This window comes from Mauremys mutica, chromosome 2 (assembly GCF_020497125.1).
Source record: "Mauremys mutica isolate MM-2020 ecotype Southern chromosome 2, ASM2049712v1, whole genome shotgun sequence".
NCBI lineage: Eukaryota > Metazoa > Chordata > Testudines > Geoemydidae > Mauremys > Mauremys mutica.
The window spans coordinates 34,192,985-34,212,414 of record NC_059073.1 but is presented as its reverse complement, the minus strand read 5'-3'; the positions used below and the strand labels follow the sequence as shown (position 1 = coordinate 34,212,414).

At 40.9% G+C, this 19,430-nt stretch overlaps 1 protein-coding gene across 4 annotated transcripts in view; it reads right to left on the bottom strand.

Moving 5' to 3' along the window:
* The window catches only part of SYBU (syntabulin), a 58,263-nt gene that overhangs the window by 14,318 nt on the left and 24,515 nt on the right, over window positions 1–19,430 (bottom strand). The window contains exons 1-2 of one of the 4 annotated variants that reach the window (XM_045002978.1): window positions 7,949–8,061; window positions 6,212–6,312 (exon numbers count right to left, since the gene is read on the bottom strand). The exons of the other annotated variants lie outside the window; for them this stretch is intronic. Of the exons in view, the coding sequence (XP_044858913.1) occupies window positions 6,212–6,260 (49 nt within the window). The 5' untranslated portion in view covers window positions 6,261–6,312; window positions 7,949–8,061. Of the gene's footprint in view, window positions 1–6,211; window positions 6,313–7,948; window positions 8,062–19,430 lie in introns of those variants that run through there. 4 annotated transcript variants of the gene reach the window in all.

The following is a 19,430-nucleotide window of genomic DNA, read 5'->3' as shown; positions in this document are numbered from 1 at the left end:
TTTTCTGCATCTCAGTTTCCCAAGATGTAAAACTAAGATAATGCCACCAACCTAAGACAGTGCTTTGAACATATAATGCATATAGCACTTACTGTTCATAATACCTATATTAGGTTCTCCTATAGTGTCTACCATCATACTATCTAAGCACTGGAATATATAAAACACAGAACAGTGTATGTAATATGAATAAAGGCACATTATGTATCGGTAGAAGTAATTTACATATAACATATATACAGAAATTATACATGTGGCATACAGAGTAGAGCAGGGTTTCTCAAACAGGGGTCACCGCTTGTGAAGGGAAAGCCCCTGGCGGGCCGGGCCGGTGTGTTTACCTGCCCCGTCCGCAGGTCTGGCCGATCGCGGCTCCCACTGGCTGCAGATCGCTGCTCCCGGGCCAATGGGAGCTGCTGGAAGCGGCAGCCAGTAAGTCCCTCGGCCCACGCGACCCCTGTTTGAGAAACCCTGCTATATACTGTCTGTACTCCTGATCTTAGGTACATTAATGGTCTTAAAGATGTAGCTGGAGCTTGAACTTTTAATCTCTTTGGTTTTGTAAATTCAGATTGATGCTTGATGCTTCCTGTTTGTTGTTTTATGGTTCATTTTCCTGTTTAAATGATTAATATTAAATGCAGAAGGAATAGTTCAAACAAGATTTGCAGCAGGAACTGTGACACCTGATCTATGGGATCGGATTCTTCAAGGCCAGTATCGCAAGTGTGGACCTATTACAATTTAACTACCTTTCATATGTTATTCTTATCACTCCTTCAAGATGAGATGTAGCTGGGAATATGTATAATCCACAGAACTCATTCATGTTGTGGCTCTGTAATAATGAATGCATCACAAAGATCAACCTTGATGCTGGGTTTTTCTTACAATCATAAAATATAACAGTGCAGTAGATAAAACAAAACTGACAAAAAAGGCAGGTTGACTTTAAGATACAAAGCCCTTAATTCTTTGATCTTACCTGCCTTAATAAAGCATCAATGAAAGGGCCCCAAAACTAAATGCAGTAAATAATTAATTCAATGAAACAGTCTCTGCAGATAGCTTTATTTAAAGTTCCCAAGGGAGGAGATAGGGCCTGATTGTATAAAAAGGTCCAGTGAAACCATTAGAAGCAGCTAAAGTAGGGAAGAGAGTGTAATTACAGTGGATGCTGCTGGAAGGATTTGGATGTAAAGTTTCAGTAGAATGTATCTTGAAACCTTTTATCTCATAGCTAAATCTGTAATTCTGAGAGCTAACAAAGAGTATGTTACTGGTAAATACAAACACTGCACCTTTTCTACCTAATCTAGCACTGGGCTGCTCCAAGTGTCTCTGCAAGCACGGGGCTGTACAAAAATCCATTCACTCAATCCAGAAAGGAACACTGTGTCATTAAGATGTAGGGGTGATGGAACATGGGCTAGGGAGAGGTGAGGCCTCTCTCCAAAGCCTAAGGTTTCTTTTAGGTAACCCCCTGAAAAATTATTGGTGTCTAGGCCAGGCAATGAGAGAATGTACTTTCTTGCCAGTGTATATAGTTATCACTAATCTGGACAATTAACTACTCTGTTTGCATATCTCAGATTGAATACAGAGCACTACCTGTGTATGCCGTAAAACTACGATGTGCTATTAATCAATCATATTCCTTCCTGCAACCAGTAGTCACTAGAAACCTAATTACTGGTATCTTCTGAGTGTGTGAAGTATACTGTACGATCAGAACTAGGATTTGAGCTTCCGTTTTTCTTAACTGTTGTTTTAATTCATGGATTTGTAAAGCGTCCACAAACAGATGTTAAACCAGGCAAACATTATTTCAAATGGATCATTTTTAATTCTATGTAGTATATACTGAAAGGGTCCCTCACCTGGAATTCTACATGCCCTAAATATTTTTTCCACTGCTATATACAGTTTGAACTGTGCTGACAATAGTTCAGCAAAAGGCCCCATGAAATTTCCCTCCTTAGCCTCAGATAAAATATTTTTCCCAAGGGAACATTTGCTCCCCAGGCAGAAATAATTTCGGGAATCTTCTTGTTTAAACAAACAAAAATATTCTCATAGGCACAGAGAACGAGGGATGCAGCCTCAGTTGGCCAACAAACATTTTAAGTGCCTTACACAAGTAATGTTCAGACTCGGCATCTGAAAAAATATGCTGAGTATATTGCTAATAATACAGCATGGGGCTCAACTTGTACTTGGATATTTTGGAAGATACCTTACACTTAGTGCAATTCGCTCTGGCAGGGATGATTTCACAGCACACAGAAAGGGAGCTCCATCTGAGACTGGGAAGTCATCGCAACCCTCCATTCAGTTTGGTCACAGAATTTTAACAAGGGGCTTCTGGAGGCCCCTCCTACACATCTTTGACCCTGGCTCTGATAACTAAAGGGAAGACAAGCTGATGTTGGGTTAATGTCATTTAGGTGTACAGGAGCAAATGTACAGTACACACACAATACCTACAAACACATGCAAACCTTTTTATGTTGAAAGCTTTTAAACAAATCACCTCTAATATGAATCAGATGTTTTTAATTACAAATATACATAAAAATTAACTCAGTTTGACGTGTTTTCCTCTAGCAAACAGAAAAACATTGGAATGAGAAATCTATATGGGGAGCAACTAAACTAAATAAATCTACAGTTCCAAGGACAAAGAGCAGGATGTTTTTCATAACCTCATCTAATATTTACTGACTATGAACACACATACTGAAAGCATTAAAAAAAGCCAATTTTGTTATTAGTTCAAATGTCACCTATTGAAACAACAATAACAACAAAGCTGTCAATAAGTTGACAATCTTCTTTTCAGTCTAATGAAGTCAAGGCAGTTTCTAGATAAAAAGCAATGCATCATGGATTACTACTGCTGTCACATCTTAATTTTTTCTCAATAGAGTATCATTAACAAATAATAATTACTATGACACCAAGACTGTGCATTTCAGGATATTAATACTTGAGGGTTTACAGTCAGGACCTTTTTTTTTTTTGGTCAGTTCCACTAAGCACTGTCAGGAAGCTCAATTCCTAGATTTAGAGAGTTAATATCTTATTGACTGAATTCTAAAACTGAGGAAGATAAGAACTAAATTGAACTGTCCCACGCCTATAAACAAACAGTCTTAGAGCTTCATAACAAGTGAAACAAATACTTCAAGGTTTGGGTTGGTTTTTTTTAAATAAAATCTAATCAAAATTCTTACAAAACTACAAGTACAGTAAGATGCACTAAAAAAATGCCTAAATGTAGCCTTAACTATTTTGTTATGCTATATCCTAGGAGACATAGGTTACAAAACACCTGTGAAAAGTAAGACGTGAGACATGATGGACTCTGTTCTCCTGTATCTGTGTTTACAAGATTTACAGTAGCATTAAAACAATTTTCCTTATAATTTTTGCATATATTACTTATTTGCTTGATAAAAATACAAATGTTTTCCAATCTCTCTTTTTTTTTATGCTGATTACGTAAAAATGAAAAGTAAATGGTGTGGAGTCTTAATTTAGTAATTTCCACTCTCTTTTTAATCTTTTCTCAATAGGCTGAAAGTATGGCTCTCTCCTAAAGTTTTTCCAATTTTAACTTCTGAACAGGGGCAGTGATATTAAGGACATTTCTTAATAACTTTTATTTGAATATCTCAAAGTGCTTTAAAACCCTTCACTAATTCACATAACAACACTGTGAGGTGGATATTCTACTCATTTCGCAGATGGTAAACTGAGCAAGAGAGTAAGGCTTCACAAAGGTACTTAGGTGCCTAAGTCCCAGTTTTAGGTTCTACTGCAATCTACAAAACTCCCACTTAGCTGCCACCTAACCCAATAGATACCTAAACTCACTCAGTGCCTACGTGTCTGCAGTAGAAGTTCCCTAGGCACCTCAGTTTCTGCCTCTAGGCATGTGCACTGCTGGCCCACTCAAGATGCTTGGACATCCATCTCCCACCTAAGCCCCAAAGCAATCCATGAACAGGGGGCATTTGTCCACATAACTCGTGAGGGAGGCCCAATCTGGTAAGTGTGCTCAGAGGCCACCTACTGGATCGAGTCTCAGTTCAAAACCTGGCCAGAATGGAAGGAAGAGGTGGTGGTGCCAGTGCCACCCACTTTATAACTTTTAGCCTAGTGGTTAGAGAACTCACCTGGCATGTGGAAACCCAGGTTCAATTCCTCCTTCTGCCTGAGGAGGAGCATGGATTTAAACAGGGGTCTCCCACCTCTCAAGTGAGTGCTTGAACCACTGAGCTATGCAATATTCTGATGTGGGGCTCCCTCAGTCTTCCCTGTTGAACCTGTTCTATTGTATATAAATACTTAAAGAGGAACTGGGACAGAGATAGAGTGAGCATGACTCACTAGACTGGTGATCAGGGCACCTCCATGGGAGGTGAGATACCCAGGATCAGGTCTCCATGTTCCAATGACTGGTTCTCCACTTGCGAGGTAACTCCCTTCTCTTTATGCGTCATTATATAATGCCTGCATCAGTAATTTTCACTCCATGCATCTGAAGAAGTGAGGTTTTTTACCCACAAAAGCTTATGCCCAAATAAATCTGTTACTCTTTAAAGTGCCACCAGACTCCTTGTTGTTTTTATAAACAGAGGGTATTTAATTATTAACAGTGCAACATTAAACCAGGGTTAGGTATTTAGAGAGAAACCATGAAGGATCTGTACTGGGCCAACACTGTCTAGTCATTCCAATAAATTATTAATAAACAGATTATTAATAAACAAATAATTAATAAACAGAAACTGTAACGATGAAGTTTGCAGATGCAACCAAATTTGGGGGCAGTTTGTCAACACAACTGGGACCAAAGAAATCACAGCTGAAAGAACAAAGCTGGACAACACTGACTGGAAAGTAACATGGAGCGGGATTTGGGATGGGAGCAGGGAATACAGAAGAAACACATTAATCAACTAATGGTGTAATGCTTGTTCCAAGGGTTTTCACAGAATCAGAATATTAGAATTGGAAGGGACCTCAGGAGGTCATCCAAGTCCAACCCCCTGCTCAAAGCAGGACCAATCCCCAACTAAATCATCCCAGCCAGGGCTTTGTCAAGCCTGACCTTAAAAACCTCTAAGGAAGGAAATTCCACCACCTCCCTAGGTAACCCATTCCAGTGCTTCCCCCCTCCTAGTGAAAAAGTTTTTCCTAATATCCAACCTAAACCTCCCCCACTGCAACTTGAGACCATTACTCCTTGTTCTGTCATCAGGTACCACTGAGAACAGTCTAGATCCATCCTCTTTGGAACCCCTATTCAGGTAGTTGAAGATTGCTATCAAATCCCCTCTCATTCTTCTCTTCTGCAGACTAAATAATCCCAGTTCCCTCAGACTCTCCTCATAAATCATGTGCTCCAGCCCCCTAATCATTTTCGTTGCCCTCCGCTGGACTCTTCCAATTTTTCCACATCCTTCTTGTAGTGTGGGGCCCAAAACTGGACACAGTACTCCAGATGAGCCTCACCAATGTTGAATAGAGGGGAATGATCACGTCCCTTGATCTGCTGGCAATGCTCCTACTTATACAGCCCAAAATGCCGCTAGCCTTCTTGGCAACAAGGGCACACTGCTGACTCATATCCAGCTTCTCGTCCACTGTAACCCCTAGGTCCTTTTCTGCAGAACTGCTGCCTAGTCACTCAGTCCCTAGTCTGTAGCAATGCATGGGATTCTTCTGTCCTAAATGTAGGACTATGCATTTGTCCTTGTTGAACCTCATCAGATTTCTTTTGGCCCAATCCTCTAATTTGTCTAGGTCCCTAGGTCCCTCTGTATCCTATCCCTACCCCCCAGCATATCTACCACTCCTCCCAGTTTAGTGTCATCTGCAAACTTGCTGAGGGTGCAATCCACGCCATCCTCGAGATCTTTAATGAAGATATTGAACAAAACCAGCCCCAGGACCGACCCTTGTGGCACTCTGCTTGATACCGGCTGCCAACTAGACATGGAGCCATTGATCACTACCCGTTGAGCCCGATGATCTAGCCAGCTTTCTATCCACCTTTTGATGGCATGAGTTAGGAAAATCAGTGTTCTAATCCTGACCCTGACAACAATTTAACCTTTTTACCTCAAGTTTCCCCAAATACATATACTCAAAAAGGTACTCTGAGAATTAGTGTTCGAAATGTTACATATATAGGACCTACTGCATGTAAGAAAAATAAGGAAGTCATTAATCAATTCTTGATTAAGCATCACTCGGAATACAATACAAACTCAGCATCCTTGTTGAAAAGGCATCAATAAACTGGAAGAAAACCAAAAGACAACAATAATAACAAGATTAGACAGCATGGTTTATGAAGAGAGATTAAAGGAATTTAATTTGTACATTCTAAGCTAAAAAGAAAACGGCAACAGAGGACATGATAGCAGAAAAGTAACAACAAATTAATGAAAAATTCAGATTGTTATGGGTGGTATTGCATGAGCAATAACTTAAAATGAAAGCTGAGTTGAGTGGGACTAAAGTGGGAAAATCTTGCTGGACCAGTCCCAGAATTCTTTTAATGGAATTAGGGATTCAGCAAGCTATTGCAAACATTTGCTGAACAGACAGAGACTAGTTTAAAAGCACAGCACAATTATGAAAATAAATTCTCCTGAAGGAGGATTCATTATGACCTCTTTCATATGCACAGTATTTCTCTTATGAAGGCAAAACAGACTGAAGACAGCAGAAAACAGCCAGGAAAAGTAGTGGCAAAAGCGTCAATTAAGTAAATATACAATCTGCAAAGCACATTCTCGGTCGACCTTTAACATATTTTAAAATAAATGCACGCTGTGTGCAGTGCGTATGGCACCAGTTTCATTTTTTTTGGCTCAGATGTCATATTGGATTGGTGTAGAAAAAAGAGCCCTTGCTGTCCATTAAAGTAGTATTTTTGCCCAAGAAAATACAGCTTTTCCCATCCTCCGCCTGCCCCAATTTTTTTCCAAAACTTGAATCACACAATGATTATCTTAAAAATACCATATTGTGTGCAAGGCATTGTATCTACCGTATATTGAAACACAGCTGAAATCTTTTTTTGGAAGTGGAGGGAGCCTAAAAACTATGATTTGGCCATCACTGTCTCAATGGCAGCTTAATAACATTAACAGTTCCATTCTGATCCAGGACAGTTTTATTCTTCTTGTTTAATGCTATTGTGTAACATAGTATTCACTGGTTGGTTGGAACTAGTGAAAACCTTTTATGCAGAATTAAACTTTTACTTATCCGGGCCATATCTAGTAAAATAGACTCTGCAGACTTTTATGCAGAAATACAAAACGTTTTAAGCTTGTTATTTCATATTGCATGTTTGAAAAAAATATTTCTTGAACAAAGATGAAGCTAGCTATCCTATAATTGCTGTTGCAAGCTGCCTAGTGTTGATGTAGAAAATGTGATCAAAGTTTAAGTATCTAAAACCAGAAGTAAAAGAATACTTTAATCTTTGACTTCCAATAGGACTTAGTTGCTTAGGTGCTTTGGACATTTTTACCCAAAGTGTTTTCAAAAGTAGCATTTATTTAGTAAAGCAAAAAAATAGCAGTGACCTCTAGTTTTGCAAAGAAAACAGTTTTGGGTAAAATTCTGCTGCTGGATGCACAAGGTGGTTCTTAACTCTTATATACTGAAAACCATTCAATATTGCTTTAAACAGTCAACTGTGGAGAAAAAGTGTCAGTCTGGTGGTTAATATTGTGTACATGAATAGTTAAAGTATTTTGTAATCTTTCTTTTTGGTAAATAAACGTTTACAGTAAGAGACTACAATATAAAAATGGCCATGTCAGAAGGAAAGTGTCTAAGTGACATACAAGCCTAAATGCCATTGACTTTCAATGGGACATAGGCTCCTAAATCACTTAGGCACTTTTGAATATTTTACCTTAAGTTCCCACAGCCCAGATTTTCCAAGGTATTTAGGTGTTACTCCACGCAGCTTTGCAAGGCTTAACTGACTTATGTGCCAAGTCATTTGGTACTTAGCTGCCTAAAAAGTCACTTCAGCCCAGATCCTTTAAGGTACTTATGCATATGCATAAGGTACTCAGCATCACAATGCCTGACCCCTAGGAGGCCTGCTGCCCAGTGAAATTTTCAGCTCTGAGCTAGGCATCAGGGCTCCCCATATAATTAACAGGGAGACTTAGGCACCTAAGTATGGAATTTTAAGTAGTCAGCCAGCTGAACAGGAAACCATCTAAGCTAGCGAGGAGTGAAATGCCAAGGAGAGGGCTGAGAAGCAAGGGATTTAGGTAGCAAAATGGCTGCCCTGGTGCACTGGCTGATGGGCCAGAGATATAGGAGCCTCCTTCTGCTCAGGACCCTAACCGGTGAACCCTCTTCCTGGAATTAAGCACCTAACAGCTAGCGGTTTAAGAAACCATGCCCTAGCAGACAAATTTGTCTTTCTGTCACCTGCTCACACTCACCTTACATTTCCCTATGGCCCTGGCTGTGTTTTATGCAGGCATTCTGCTGCTCTCCTGATACAGGGGCTAATAGGCAGCAGGTGTTAGGTGTACTCAGGGCCGGCTCCAGGCACCAGCATTCCAAGCAGGTGCTTGGGATGGCAATCTGCAAGGGGCGGCAGTCCATGTGTTTTTGCCCCCAAGCAGCGCACCAAATTGCCGCCGTGGATGGCAGGGGCAGTCCGTGTGCCGTTAGGGCGGCACACACGTTTCCGCGGCGGCGGCAATTCGGCGGCAGCTTCTATGTTCAGCTGTCCGCAGCAGCGCAGCTTCTGTCTTCCAGCTGAAGACCGAAGCTGCCACCGAATTGCCACTGCTGCAGAAACGCATGTCAGCGGCGGCAATTCGGCGCGCTGCTTGGGTGGGCAAAAACAGTAGAGCCAGCCCCGCATGTACTCTGAGCATGCCTACAGGACTGGGCCTTTCTGGCAAGACAGGCATTCCTCCACCTAGTTTAACATCTCGCTTTGGAGTCCCTGGGACTTCAGTTTGAGGCAGGACTTCAAGCTACTCGTGAGCTCTGGGATGGCATTGGTGCTTACACAGCTTTACAAATCCCAGTGGGGTCTTAGGCACCTAAGCGACTTGGGCACCTACAGGGTTTGGTGGCAGCAATGAAAATGTCAGTGGCACTTAAATGGTGGACTTGGGTGCTGTTACGATAATTGGACCAACAAATTTATCCTAATTGTAAGCTCAGTTATAAAAGAATATAAAGTTTATATGAAAATACATTAACCTATAACAACATATATTGATGGCAAAAGGTACGGAAAGGGGACAAAAAACTGTTAGTCTAAACAAAAGGGCCTACTGACATGGTTCAAGGCCTATGTGAAAATCATGTTTGGTATAAAAACAGAAGATATGGAACTGGAAATTAATGAACCAAGATTGGTGTGTCAGATATTAGGCCTAATTGGTGGACTAAATAATGAGGGTCTGGGCTATTCCTCCTATCATTCACTTTGTGGGACCTTACAGAAAGACTTGGGGGGGGGACACTAGGCAAGAACAGATGGAGGCGACTGCTGTGAGCTTCACCATCATGGCTGCCAGCCCCACTGTTTCTTGGGACCCTGGGCATTCATTATCCCGATCCTGAGAGATGTCTTAACCGGACCAGGCCAGAGAGAGGGATCCAGATAACACTGCTACCCTTACCAGCTATAGCTGAATCCCAAACACACGTAAGATTGAAAAAGTTTGGTCTTTAACAGCAGCAGCAGCAAAAAAAAGCTCCCACCCATCTCAACTAACTTCTCTTTTATCCAGTTATCAGTTATTATCATCTTTAACACCATGTGACCTTTTCCTTCTAAAACTCTCCCCAGCTAAAGGTAAAGGAACAAGGAATGCTGTTACATTGAAAGCCTTATTTAACACTTTACATTGCAAATGCTTGAACTGTTTTTCCTTCTTTCCTTTTTTTTTAATATCAGGTTAAAAGGATTTTAAATGGTGTGTTTGCCATGGCATTAAGCAGGCAGTGGCCTCTGTATACAAAACACTAGACATTGTTTAACATTGTTTAATGTTGAACAGTGACTGGGTTCTGTTAACAGCCTTGGCCCATATATTCCATCTAACTTAATACAATAGTGCCTAAAAAGGCAGATAGACACCTAAGTAACTTTAAGGATCTGGGCCATAGACCTTGTAATGCTAAGTGGAGCAGAGCAATGCCAAAATACCTTTACTAATCTGAGCCTAAGTGACTAAATTTTTTACTCTACATGCTTCATTCAAATTAGGGCTAATTGGAGCTGTATGCATATGTCATCCACACAACAGGAGAGAAATCTATTTTCTTTTTTAACACTACCATAAAATACAATTAGCAGAAGCACTGAACACCTTCCAGCCTCAAATAATCAGTTCTGTGTTATCTTCAGTTATTAATAATCTGATAGTACCTAGACTAAGGAAAAAATATTGAGGGCCTAATTTGGAGAAGTGCTGAGCACCCACAATTTCAACTGAGGTGAACAACAGCAGGTACTCAGCACCTCTGAAAACCAGGCCCTTTTTAGCAGCGTAATTATTACTGACAGGAAGTAAAAAAACAAAAATAGGTTTAAATTTCAGTTTTATCTTGATACAATTGGATTTATGGCTGAGTTGGCAGCCATGAACATAAAAGTGAAACTCGATGTGAACTAACTATGGACGTGAATAGCAACTCAACTACTCTGGAAAAACTAATTTTTAAATGTACAGATTTTTCTGTCAGAGGATTTAAAAGGACTATTCACTCATAGTTTGAAATATGGCAACAGTTGTGGGATTAGTTTGATTTGTGTACTTACACTGGGGAGATAATCTGCTAAATTACTTAGCAATCAAATGGAGAAGACCCCTTAATAGTCATTGTTAGCTCTGTTACAGTCCTCTCTGCTTGTGTTTCATATTAGCCAAAAATCTCTTTGAATGGTCAGGTCTGAAAACTGAGCAGTGCTAATGCTTTATTGGACTAGCAGGCTGGGAATTAAAACGTTACTGCATCTTGTAACTGGTACTGCATCTTGTAACTGTCTGATGGCTGTTCCAGGCGGTGGATGCACCACAGTTGTGCTGACGAGGTTAAATAAAGTGGAATGTCCTGAAGACCACACTGGAAGACCACCTAGTCTCTTTGTTAAAAAAGCAAACATTCTCGCAAACCTAATGCCTTAATGGCTGGCACAGTGTCACTGTCACGTGTAGCCAGCCAGGAAAAGTCATTTCTTTGCCTATGTGAGAAATACATCTGAGATTATTAAAAGGGGAAAACGCTTGTGGTGATTTGAAGGCCCGGCCCAAAGTCAGGGCATGGTAGAGTGGCACTGCTCTAGGAGGAGCACTGGAGAAAGCCTGCCTCAAAGAGGCACACTCTGTCATGGTGCCACTCTTTACACATGGTGGAGAGTGCAGTCTGCTCCATTCATTGTGTTGGAGCAGATTGCTGCCTCCACTGTGTCAGCTCTATTCTGCCAGTCAGTGTGAAGGGGGCAAGGTCTTGACCACATATCCCCCTGCTGCCTTCTCAGCATCCTGGGCCTGCAGAAGCTGCTGTTAGCACCAGAGCAGCAGCAGCACAAGTGAGATGGAGAGGGTAAAGTTCTTCACCGCTCAGCAGCCACTTGAGCCAGTCACAATCTGGGCTTTAAGTCCAATGACTTCCTGCTGTCTGTGCTTCTCTCAGTGTGTGAACAGTTATGATTTAGTTCGGTTGGTCCGGCTTTGAGCAGGAGGTTGGACTAGATGACCTCCTGAGATCCCTTCCAACCCTGATAGTCTATGATTCTATGATACAGCACCAACTCCTTGCACATAAAGAGGTACACATAGAATTGATTTAGTTGGTGTTGGTCCTGCTTTGAGCAGGGGATTGGACTAGATGACCTCCTGAGGTCTCTTCCAACCCTAATATTCTATGATTCAATTATTCTAATCCTTTACTGTGATGTTATCTATCCTCATATTTACAAGCTTGGGGAACAGTCAAGAGTACAGCCTTATACCAAAGCACTGCATCTTTTACTTTTGAAGAGAGATGTGTATCTTAATTTCTCTGTTGAATATAGTTTCATACTGGTGTATCCATGGAGACGGAGCCTTTAATAACTCATTGCATTAGCAGGTCAAGTAAGCAAATCTACACAGCTCCATAGCAACAGACGTGAAAGTAAAATCGAGCCTATCAGTAAAATGTGTAGCAGGGCTCTTTGCATGCAGCATTAACTGAAAGCACCAAGCTGGCTTTATGAATGGACATCGTCCATTTTGAGAAGGGCCAAAATGAGAGGAAAGGAAACAAGCAAAAAAGAGCAATGTCACAAAATATTTGTTTTACAATGTATTTGTTAGCTAGACAATGTGGTAGACAGGACCTGACAAACTTTATCATTCTGCATCTGGTTTTGAAGCCCGTGCTACAGCTAGGCAAACGTTTTTGGCTAAAATATTTTTTCACCAAAGAATGCAGTTTGGAGTCAACCGAAACATTTAGTGAATTGGTAAAATAGTGCCACCTAGACGCAATAGTCCAGTGGTTAGGGCACTCACCTGAGATATAGGAGATCCAGGTTTGAATCTCCACTGTGGATCAGGCCTTAAACTTAAATCTCCTTCCCGTCAGCAGAATGTTCTAACTACTAGGAAATTGGCTATTCTGGGGTGGGTCTGCCCCAATCTCTCTCTTAAAGCTGTTCCAGTTTTGTGTAAACAATTGAATAATCAGTTATTTGCACAGCTCTATGTCCACACACAAATTGGAGAGAACAACAAGAGAAAATTCTAGGGGGAACAAACTTTGGATGACATTATGTTTCTACTTAGGACTATTTCCGATGTCTCTGTTATGTCCACAATTGGGGGGAACACACTTTAAACAAGCAAAGCACATAATCATTTTAAGACACATGGCATATGTTGGAGCTCTCTCTCTTTTTACTGCAAAGCAGACATTCTAAAAAGCAGGTAGGAAGCCCCCCAAAATCATGATCAGTTGACCAGTATACATATTGTTCTCTTCTAAACACTGAGTACAGTAAGAAATCTGGTGCTCAAGATAAACATAACACAGCTGGCTTTGACTCAGTGAACCTGGAATTCACTCACCTCTATTACTCTCAGACTCCCCTAATCATTACACCACCACTTGTGAATACAAACAACCACATCAGCAAAACACTTGTACACCCATCTGCCAGGTGGAGTCAGCAGCAACAAGACCTGGGTTCAGTATCTAAGGGTTCCTCTCAGCGATATAAAACAGAACCAGCTCGAGTCCCCACCCAGTAATCTGGGAAAACTAAACGCCATTATGGGTGCCTCCTAGAGGCAATACTTCCCAACTTGCAAGCACTGAGTCTGTGTATACCAGGAGAAAACTTGTATGGAAAGGGAACAATTCATTAATCTGGGAAAATACCACAACCACAATTTGAAAGCATGCAACCATAAGAAACACACAATACATGGCAATGACATTTGTCTCAGTCTGTCACTTTGCGATGTCAAAGTCCAACAAATTAATGGCCCTTTAACATGCCACTTCCCTTTTCCCTCCGCTGCACCTCACTCATGGTTGGGTCTCCTTGGTCAGCAAGGACCCAGAGTTCAAAGGTGCATTCTTGTAGGTTCACCTTCCACATGTGAAAGGGGAGGGGACAGTGCGTCAAGCAATGTCTCTGCTACTGCTGCAACCTCTGCAGCTGGCTCATGTTCTGTTGCTGATGTTCTCTCTGCTGCCCCCAGCCTCTGTACTCTGCCACTGCTGTTATTTCTGCCACCTTTACCACTGCTGCTTGCCACTCACTGCCACATTTTGAGGGTCCACTACTTAGCCCAACTCTTAGTGATTTCAGCTCTTAAGGATTTCACTGGGTAGTGGGGAACCTCTGAGGTGCTGCCTCTTTGTTCTCTTTCACCACAACATTGTCCCCACACCAAATCAAGGTTTAGCCTCTAGATCAGGGGTCGGCAACCTTTCAGAAATGGTGTGGCGAATCTTCATTCATTCACTCTGACTTAAGGTTTTGCGTGCCAGTGATATATTTTAATGTTCTTAGAGGGTCTCTTTCTACCATCCAATATTTAACTTTCTTGACTGCTCCCAGGAATTAGGCACTGATCCTCCAAACTTTTGTACATAAGTAAAGTTAAGCTTATGCACAAGTGTTTGCAGGATAGGAGCCACAGTGCATACCCAAACCAAAGCCCAGATTTATGACCAAATACCATTGTTCACAATTATACCTCCTTCAGATGACAGTGCTCTTGAAATGCAGAAACATTAAAAGAGGTTACTAAGTACTGTAAAATAAATGACAACAGAAAGGGATGTATTTTATAATCAGTCTCCCTGCCCCTTCACACCCCAGCCCCTATGAATCTGCAAATAAAATCAAGCACAACAATTTATTTTATGGATCAAATTGGGGGGGAAACAGCAAGGCTACACCCCAAGTACAGCTTTTTAGATATGTTAATTTCACAATAAAACAGAATGACCCTGCTTTTAGAATATAGTTATACATTTCCTAATGAGCACTGGCAGGATTTTAAAATGCATTTCAACATGATAGTGAAAGCACAACTTGCTATTAGTAAAGAACAATGGAAGCATTCCCATTACAAAGCATCTATTCAAACTAGGACATTCTGTGTCTTTGAGTCTGAAAAGCAGACACAGTTCTATTATTTTTTCCATTGTTTGCAGAAATGTGCAACAAACTGAGAACAAACAAAAGCAACCTAAATGCAAGATACAAATGTTGTCAGATAAAGCCATTAATAAAACAGCTTCTTTTCCCGCCCCACTCGGAAAACAAACCTACAGCTTTATGACCATGAGAAATGTAAGGTTCTTCATGGCAATCTATGTATCACAACAGTTCCTAATATAATCCTCTCCTAGGATTTACAGACAATCTGGATACATACAAACTATTCTGTTTTTGGAGTGGGGCACCTACGTTCTGGAGTCAGATGTTACTACTTCTGTCTTATCATGTTAAGCAAAGGAAGCTGACAAAGGATTATCGCAATTATCCAGCCAGGTCTCCACAATATAAACTAAATTAGGGACCTTTTCGATGATTCACTCTTGGATAGTGATGAACTTATTAGCCACTACCCTTGCTTTGAACTGCCTGGACCAAACAGTAGAGTCCAGGCATCCATTGTCCTGTGTTCCCAATGATGAGGCACCAGATGGAATCAGCAAGACTGTTAAATGTTAATAACCCAGTCTCCTGTCTACCCTCTTCATGACTGTTATAACAAGGACTGGAGAAACCAACACTTTAGGGAAACTGTCCCTTCCTCGTCCTCCAGCTCATGGAAATGTTGTTCTGCCCTTTCCGTAATGTTACAGAGCTAGTTGATGGGGCACAGCCTCTGAGCATCCACAGTCAATACAGAGGTGACTTGACTCTAGACTGGTATTCACTCATGTGGAGGTAAAACACAATCCTAAACCCCCGTAGATAAATCCCCATCAAAATAGGAAACACTTTCCCCCATACAGTTCACAAATCAACCACCATGAACTTTACCAGTTACACTTTGGATAGTTTATTACCACCTCATTAAAATCACTTGTTACTTGACAACACCCGTAAAAGTAGAACAGATCATAACAACACTGCACAGTAAGTGTAACATTTACTCAGTGTAATGGCAAGTTGAATGACATTTTAAAATAGCTAAGGCTCATTAAGCCTTTCACTCATTCATATGACCTGCATAGGATTGAACTAGCAGCACATAGGTATCAGAGACAGAGCAGGACTAGGGCAAGCGCACACTGCCATTACAGATTAATTGATTCTGGTGTGATGCAGTCCACACCTATTTAAAGAAAAAAAAGTTGATGAATGACAAGGCTCAATTCTAAATGATTGTTATTGGACCATTGGTCACTACAATGTCCAAAATGTCCTTAACATCATCATGATCTATTGACACAACTATAGTTACAATCTTTCCACCCAATGAAGGGAAGAAATTTCCTTCCCTAGCTGAAGAAATAACTACCGAGGAAGCACAGCTGACCTTTGGGGACAGAAGCGGGCACCTGTGCTTCATATTGTTCAACAAAGATTATTTTAGCTATTTCCGGTACTAAGTGTTTAGCTCCAAAAGGAATCTCCCTCCTACGCTGGACTGAAGATGTCCATGACACTTTGAAAGCAAGACCGTGGGTCTTGATTTTCTGAGCGGAAATGAAGAGCACTCCCACTAGACCTATGTGCCAGTCTACAATTATCAATATTTAGACACTTAAAATTGAAGGTAGCTTTGTGCAACTTTAACAGGCAAATACTGTATGTTGCTTAAAAGGCATTTTTAATTCAGCTATATTTTTATTCAGCTATATTTAATTCAGTAAATCCCTGATTCCTCTTTTTTTATCACGTCTCTATAAATTTATCATGAGTTCCAAACTTAGGGCCTGACTGCAAATGCCTTATTTACACTAGTAAACAATTTTTCATAGGAATGTTCCCATTAAAATTGGACAAGTGAGAGGACACAGAACTCAGAAGAACAAAAAACCTGCCAATGTTCTTAATAAGATTTCATGTGACTTGCAGGATTTAGAGATAGGACTTATCAGATGTCTTGTAGAACATTCTCCAGTCAGAACTGTTCTCTGCAACACATTTCCTACTGTTTTTTATTACTGAGAAAATCAAAATAAGATTCATGAATCCTGAGATGAAAAGTGTCGTGACGCTTTGCCAGGAAGGCCAATGTAGATTAATGCCATAGTACTTATTGCCAGTTTCTCCTCATCCTTCTTGAGAGACTCAGTGCAAATTTTAAATGCTAACACACGCATTCATCTGTGTGTTGTCCAATGTCTTTTGAATGAGGAGTATTGGTTTCCTTTTTCAAACTGGTTTAGAAATTCTTCTATAATAACACTTGTTTGAATCAGACATAGTGCACAATCAATATATTATAAACTGATATGAATAAGTAACATTTCTAAATATACAAAACTTTCAGTCACAGGTTTATCACAATGCAGCAACAATGCACTGGAGGATTAAGAGTGGTTCACTAGGCAGACAATATAAATTATGCATGCATCCGACGAAGTGGGTATTCACCCACGAAAGCTCATGCTCTAATACGTCTGTTAGTCTATAATGTGCCACAGGACTCTTTGCTGCTTTTACAGATCCAGACTAACACGGCTACTCCTCTGATACGGAATATAAATTATGAATGGATTCTTAAAACTTACATTTTTATTAGACAAGAGCCACAAATGGTTTACTACAATATGCTAGTGTCTTATGCTCCAGAAACTGATCCCATGTTGCATTTGACTTTTTCAAATGTAGGAAGTAGAGAGAAACTGATAATGTCAGAGCAACAAAAAAATTGTTGGACAACAGCCTGGGAACAGGCTAGGGAAGTCCCAAGAGCACAATCTAACGACTATCCCACACTGAGATTTCTGGAATTATCTAAATATTTGCATGAGTGTTACTGCTGGAATAATGGATTCCCTGGGCATATAATGAAAAAAACACAACGGACAAACGCCCAATCAAGTGGCAGTATGATACATATATATAATTACATAAGATTAGCTCAGCACAGCATATCTGTAAATTAAGATGGTGTTACGGGTGGATTATTTGTTGCTCCCCATAAGCAACCACTGTTCTGCTACTCTTCTGTGTAAATCCCATACAGATATTATCTTCATAAAACCAGTGTGAATTGTTGGGAGAGAGGAATAATGTTATTTATATATTTAATTAAAAATATCCTTTCAAATGGCTGGGAACCATCAAGTTGTACATATAAGTAGATTATGTATGTAATCACATGGATTTATTCTGGTTACTCTCATACTTCCTCCCACTTCCCTCTTATTGTTTCTTCATTACCCTCTGTATATTGTGTTCAATTAGATTATAAATTTCTTGGGATGGGGCCATATCTCCCTGTGCGAGAGAATCACCAGAAACTCTTGCACAGACAGGGTGTATGAAGTGGACCTACCTCACACCGAGAGAGAGACAGGGAAAGCAGAGCTAAACAAGCATTGCCTCAATCCCCACAGCCAGAGGGAAGGGAATAGAGCTCAGCTATCTCTCTCCATTTCAAGAATATTTTCTCCTGCCAGTTAGGAAGAGATTTCAATCTCATTTCATCAAGAAAGGTGTGGTGTAGTTGGTGAAAGGAGCTTGAAAGTACTTTCTATGGCACAGGAAACCAAGAACCAAGTACCACCTCAGCTACTGCCTCTCACACAGTGGAGATCTGGCACGTCACAAGAGCTGATGTACTTGATTTCTCAGGACAAGGGTTACAACCTTACTAGAGGAACATGGTATTGTGGACTCAGCTATGTACTGGCCCTGACAGCCACAAAATAGGCAATCTGCCTGCATGAAGAAGGCAATTGTAATGAGGACAAAATAATGTTTCTCCAGAATGAATGGGTGGGGATCTCAAAGATATAAATATGGAGAAAACATGTGTTCTTGTTGCTCAAAGGACTATCACAATTAAAAAAAGTAGTTTATTTAAATATCCAAAGTAAGTCAGTCTGCAGAGACTTATCTCAAATGGAGTCTGCTTCCAGTTGTTAGCAAGAGACTATTAACTTCATGTCATACTGTAATGCACATGTAATAATTTGAAACAACAAAATTAGTTAATGTGTCAAGTAACTTAATAACCTTACATGTACAGGGGCCTTTATCCAAAAAGATTTCCAAAGTGCTCTACAAATATTACTTTTGGCTATGGCCTGGTCTACACTAGGACTTTAAATCGAATTTAGCAGCGTTAATTCGAACTAACCGCTCAACCGTCCACACCAGGAAGCCATTTAATTCGAACTAGAGGGCTCTTTAGTTTGAATTTGGTACTCCACCCCGACAGGTGGAGTAACGCTAAATTCGACATGGCTAGCTCGAATTAGGCTAGGTGTGGATGCAAATCGAACTTAGTAGCTCCGGGAGCTATCCCACAGTGCACCACTCTGTTGATGCTCTGGACAGCAGTCCGAGCTTCGATGCTCTGAGCAGCCACACAGGAAACGACCCGGGAAAATTTGAATTCCTTTTCCTTTCTGGACAGTTAGAATCTCATTTCGTGGTTGGACATCGGGGCGAGCTCAGCAGCACCGGCAGCAATGCAGAGCTCTCCAGCAGAGGAGTTCATGTAATCTCTGAATAGAAAGAGGGACCCGGCATAGACTGACCGGGAACTCTTGGATCTGATCGGTGTGTGGGGCGAGGAGTCTGTGCTTTCGGAGCTGCGCTCCAACAAACGGAATGCAAAGACCTACGAGAAGGTCTCCAAAGCCATGATCCAGACAGAGGATACAGCCGTCATGCAACGCATCGCCGTGTGAAAACCAAGGACCCCAAACAA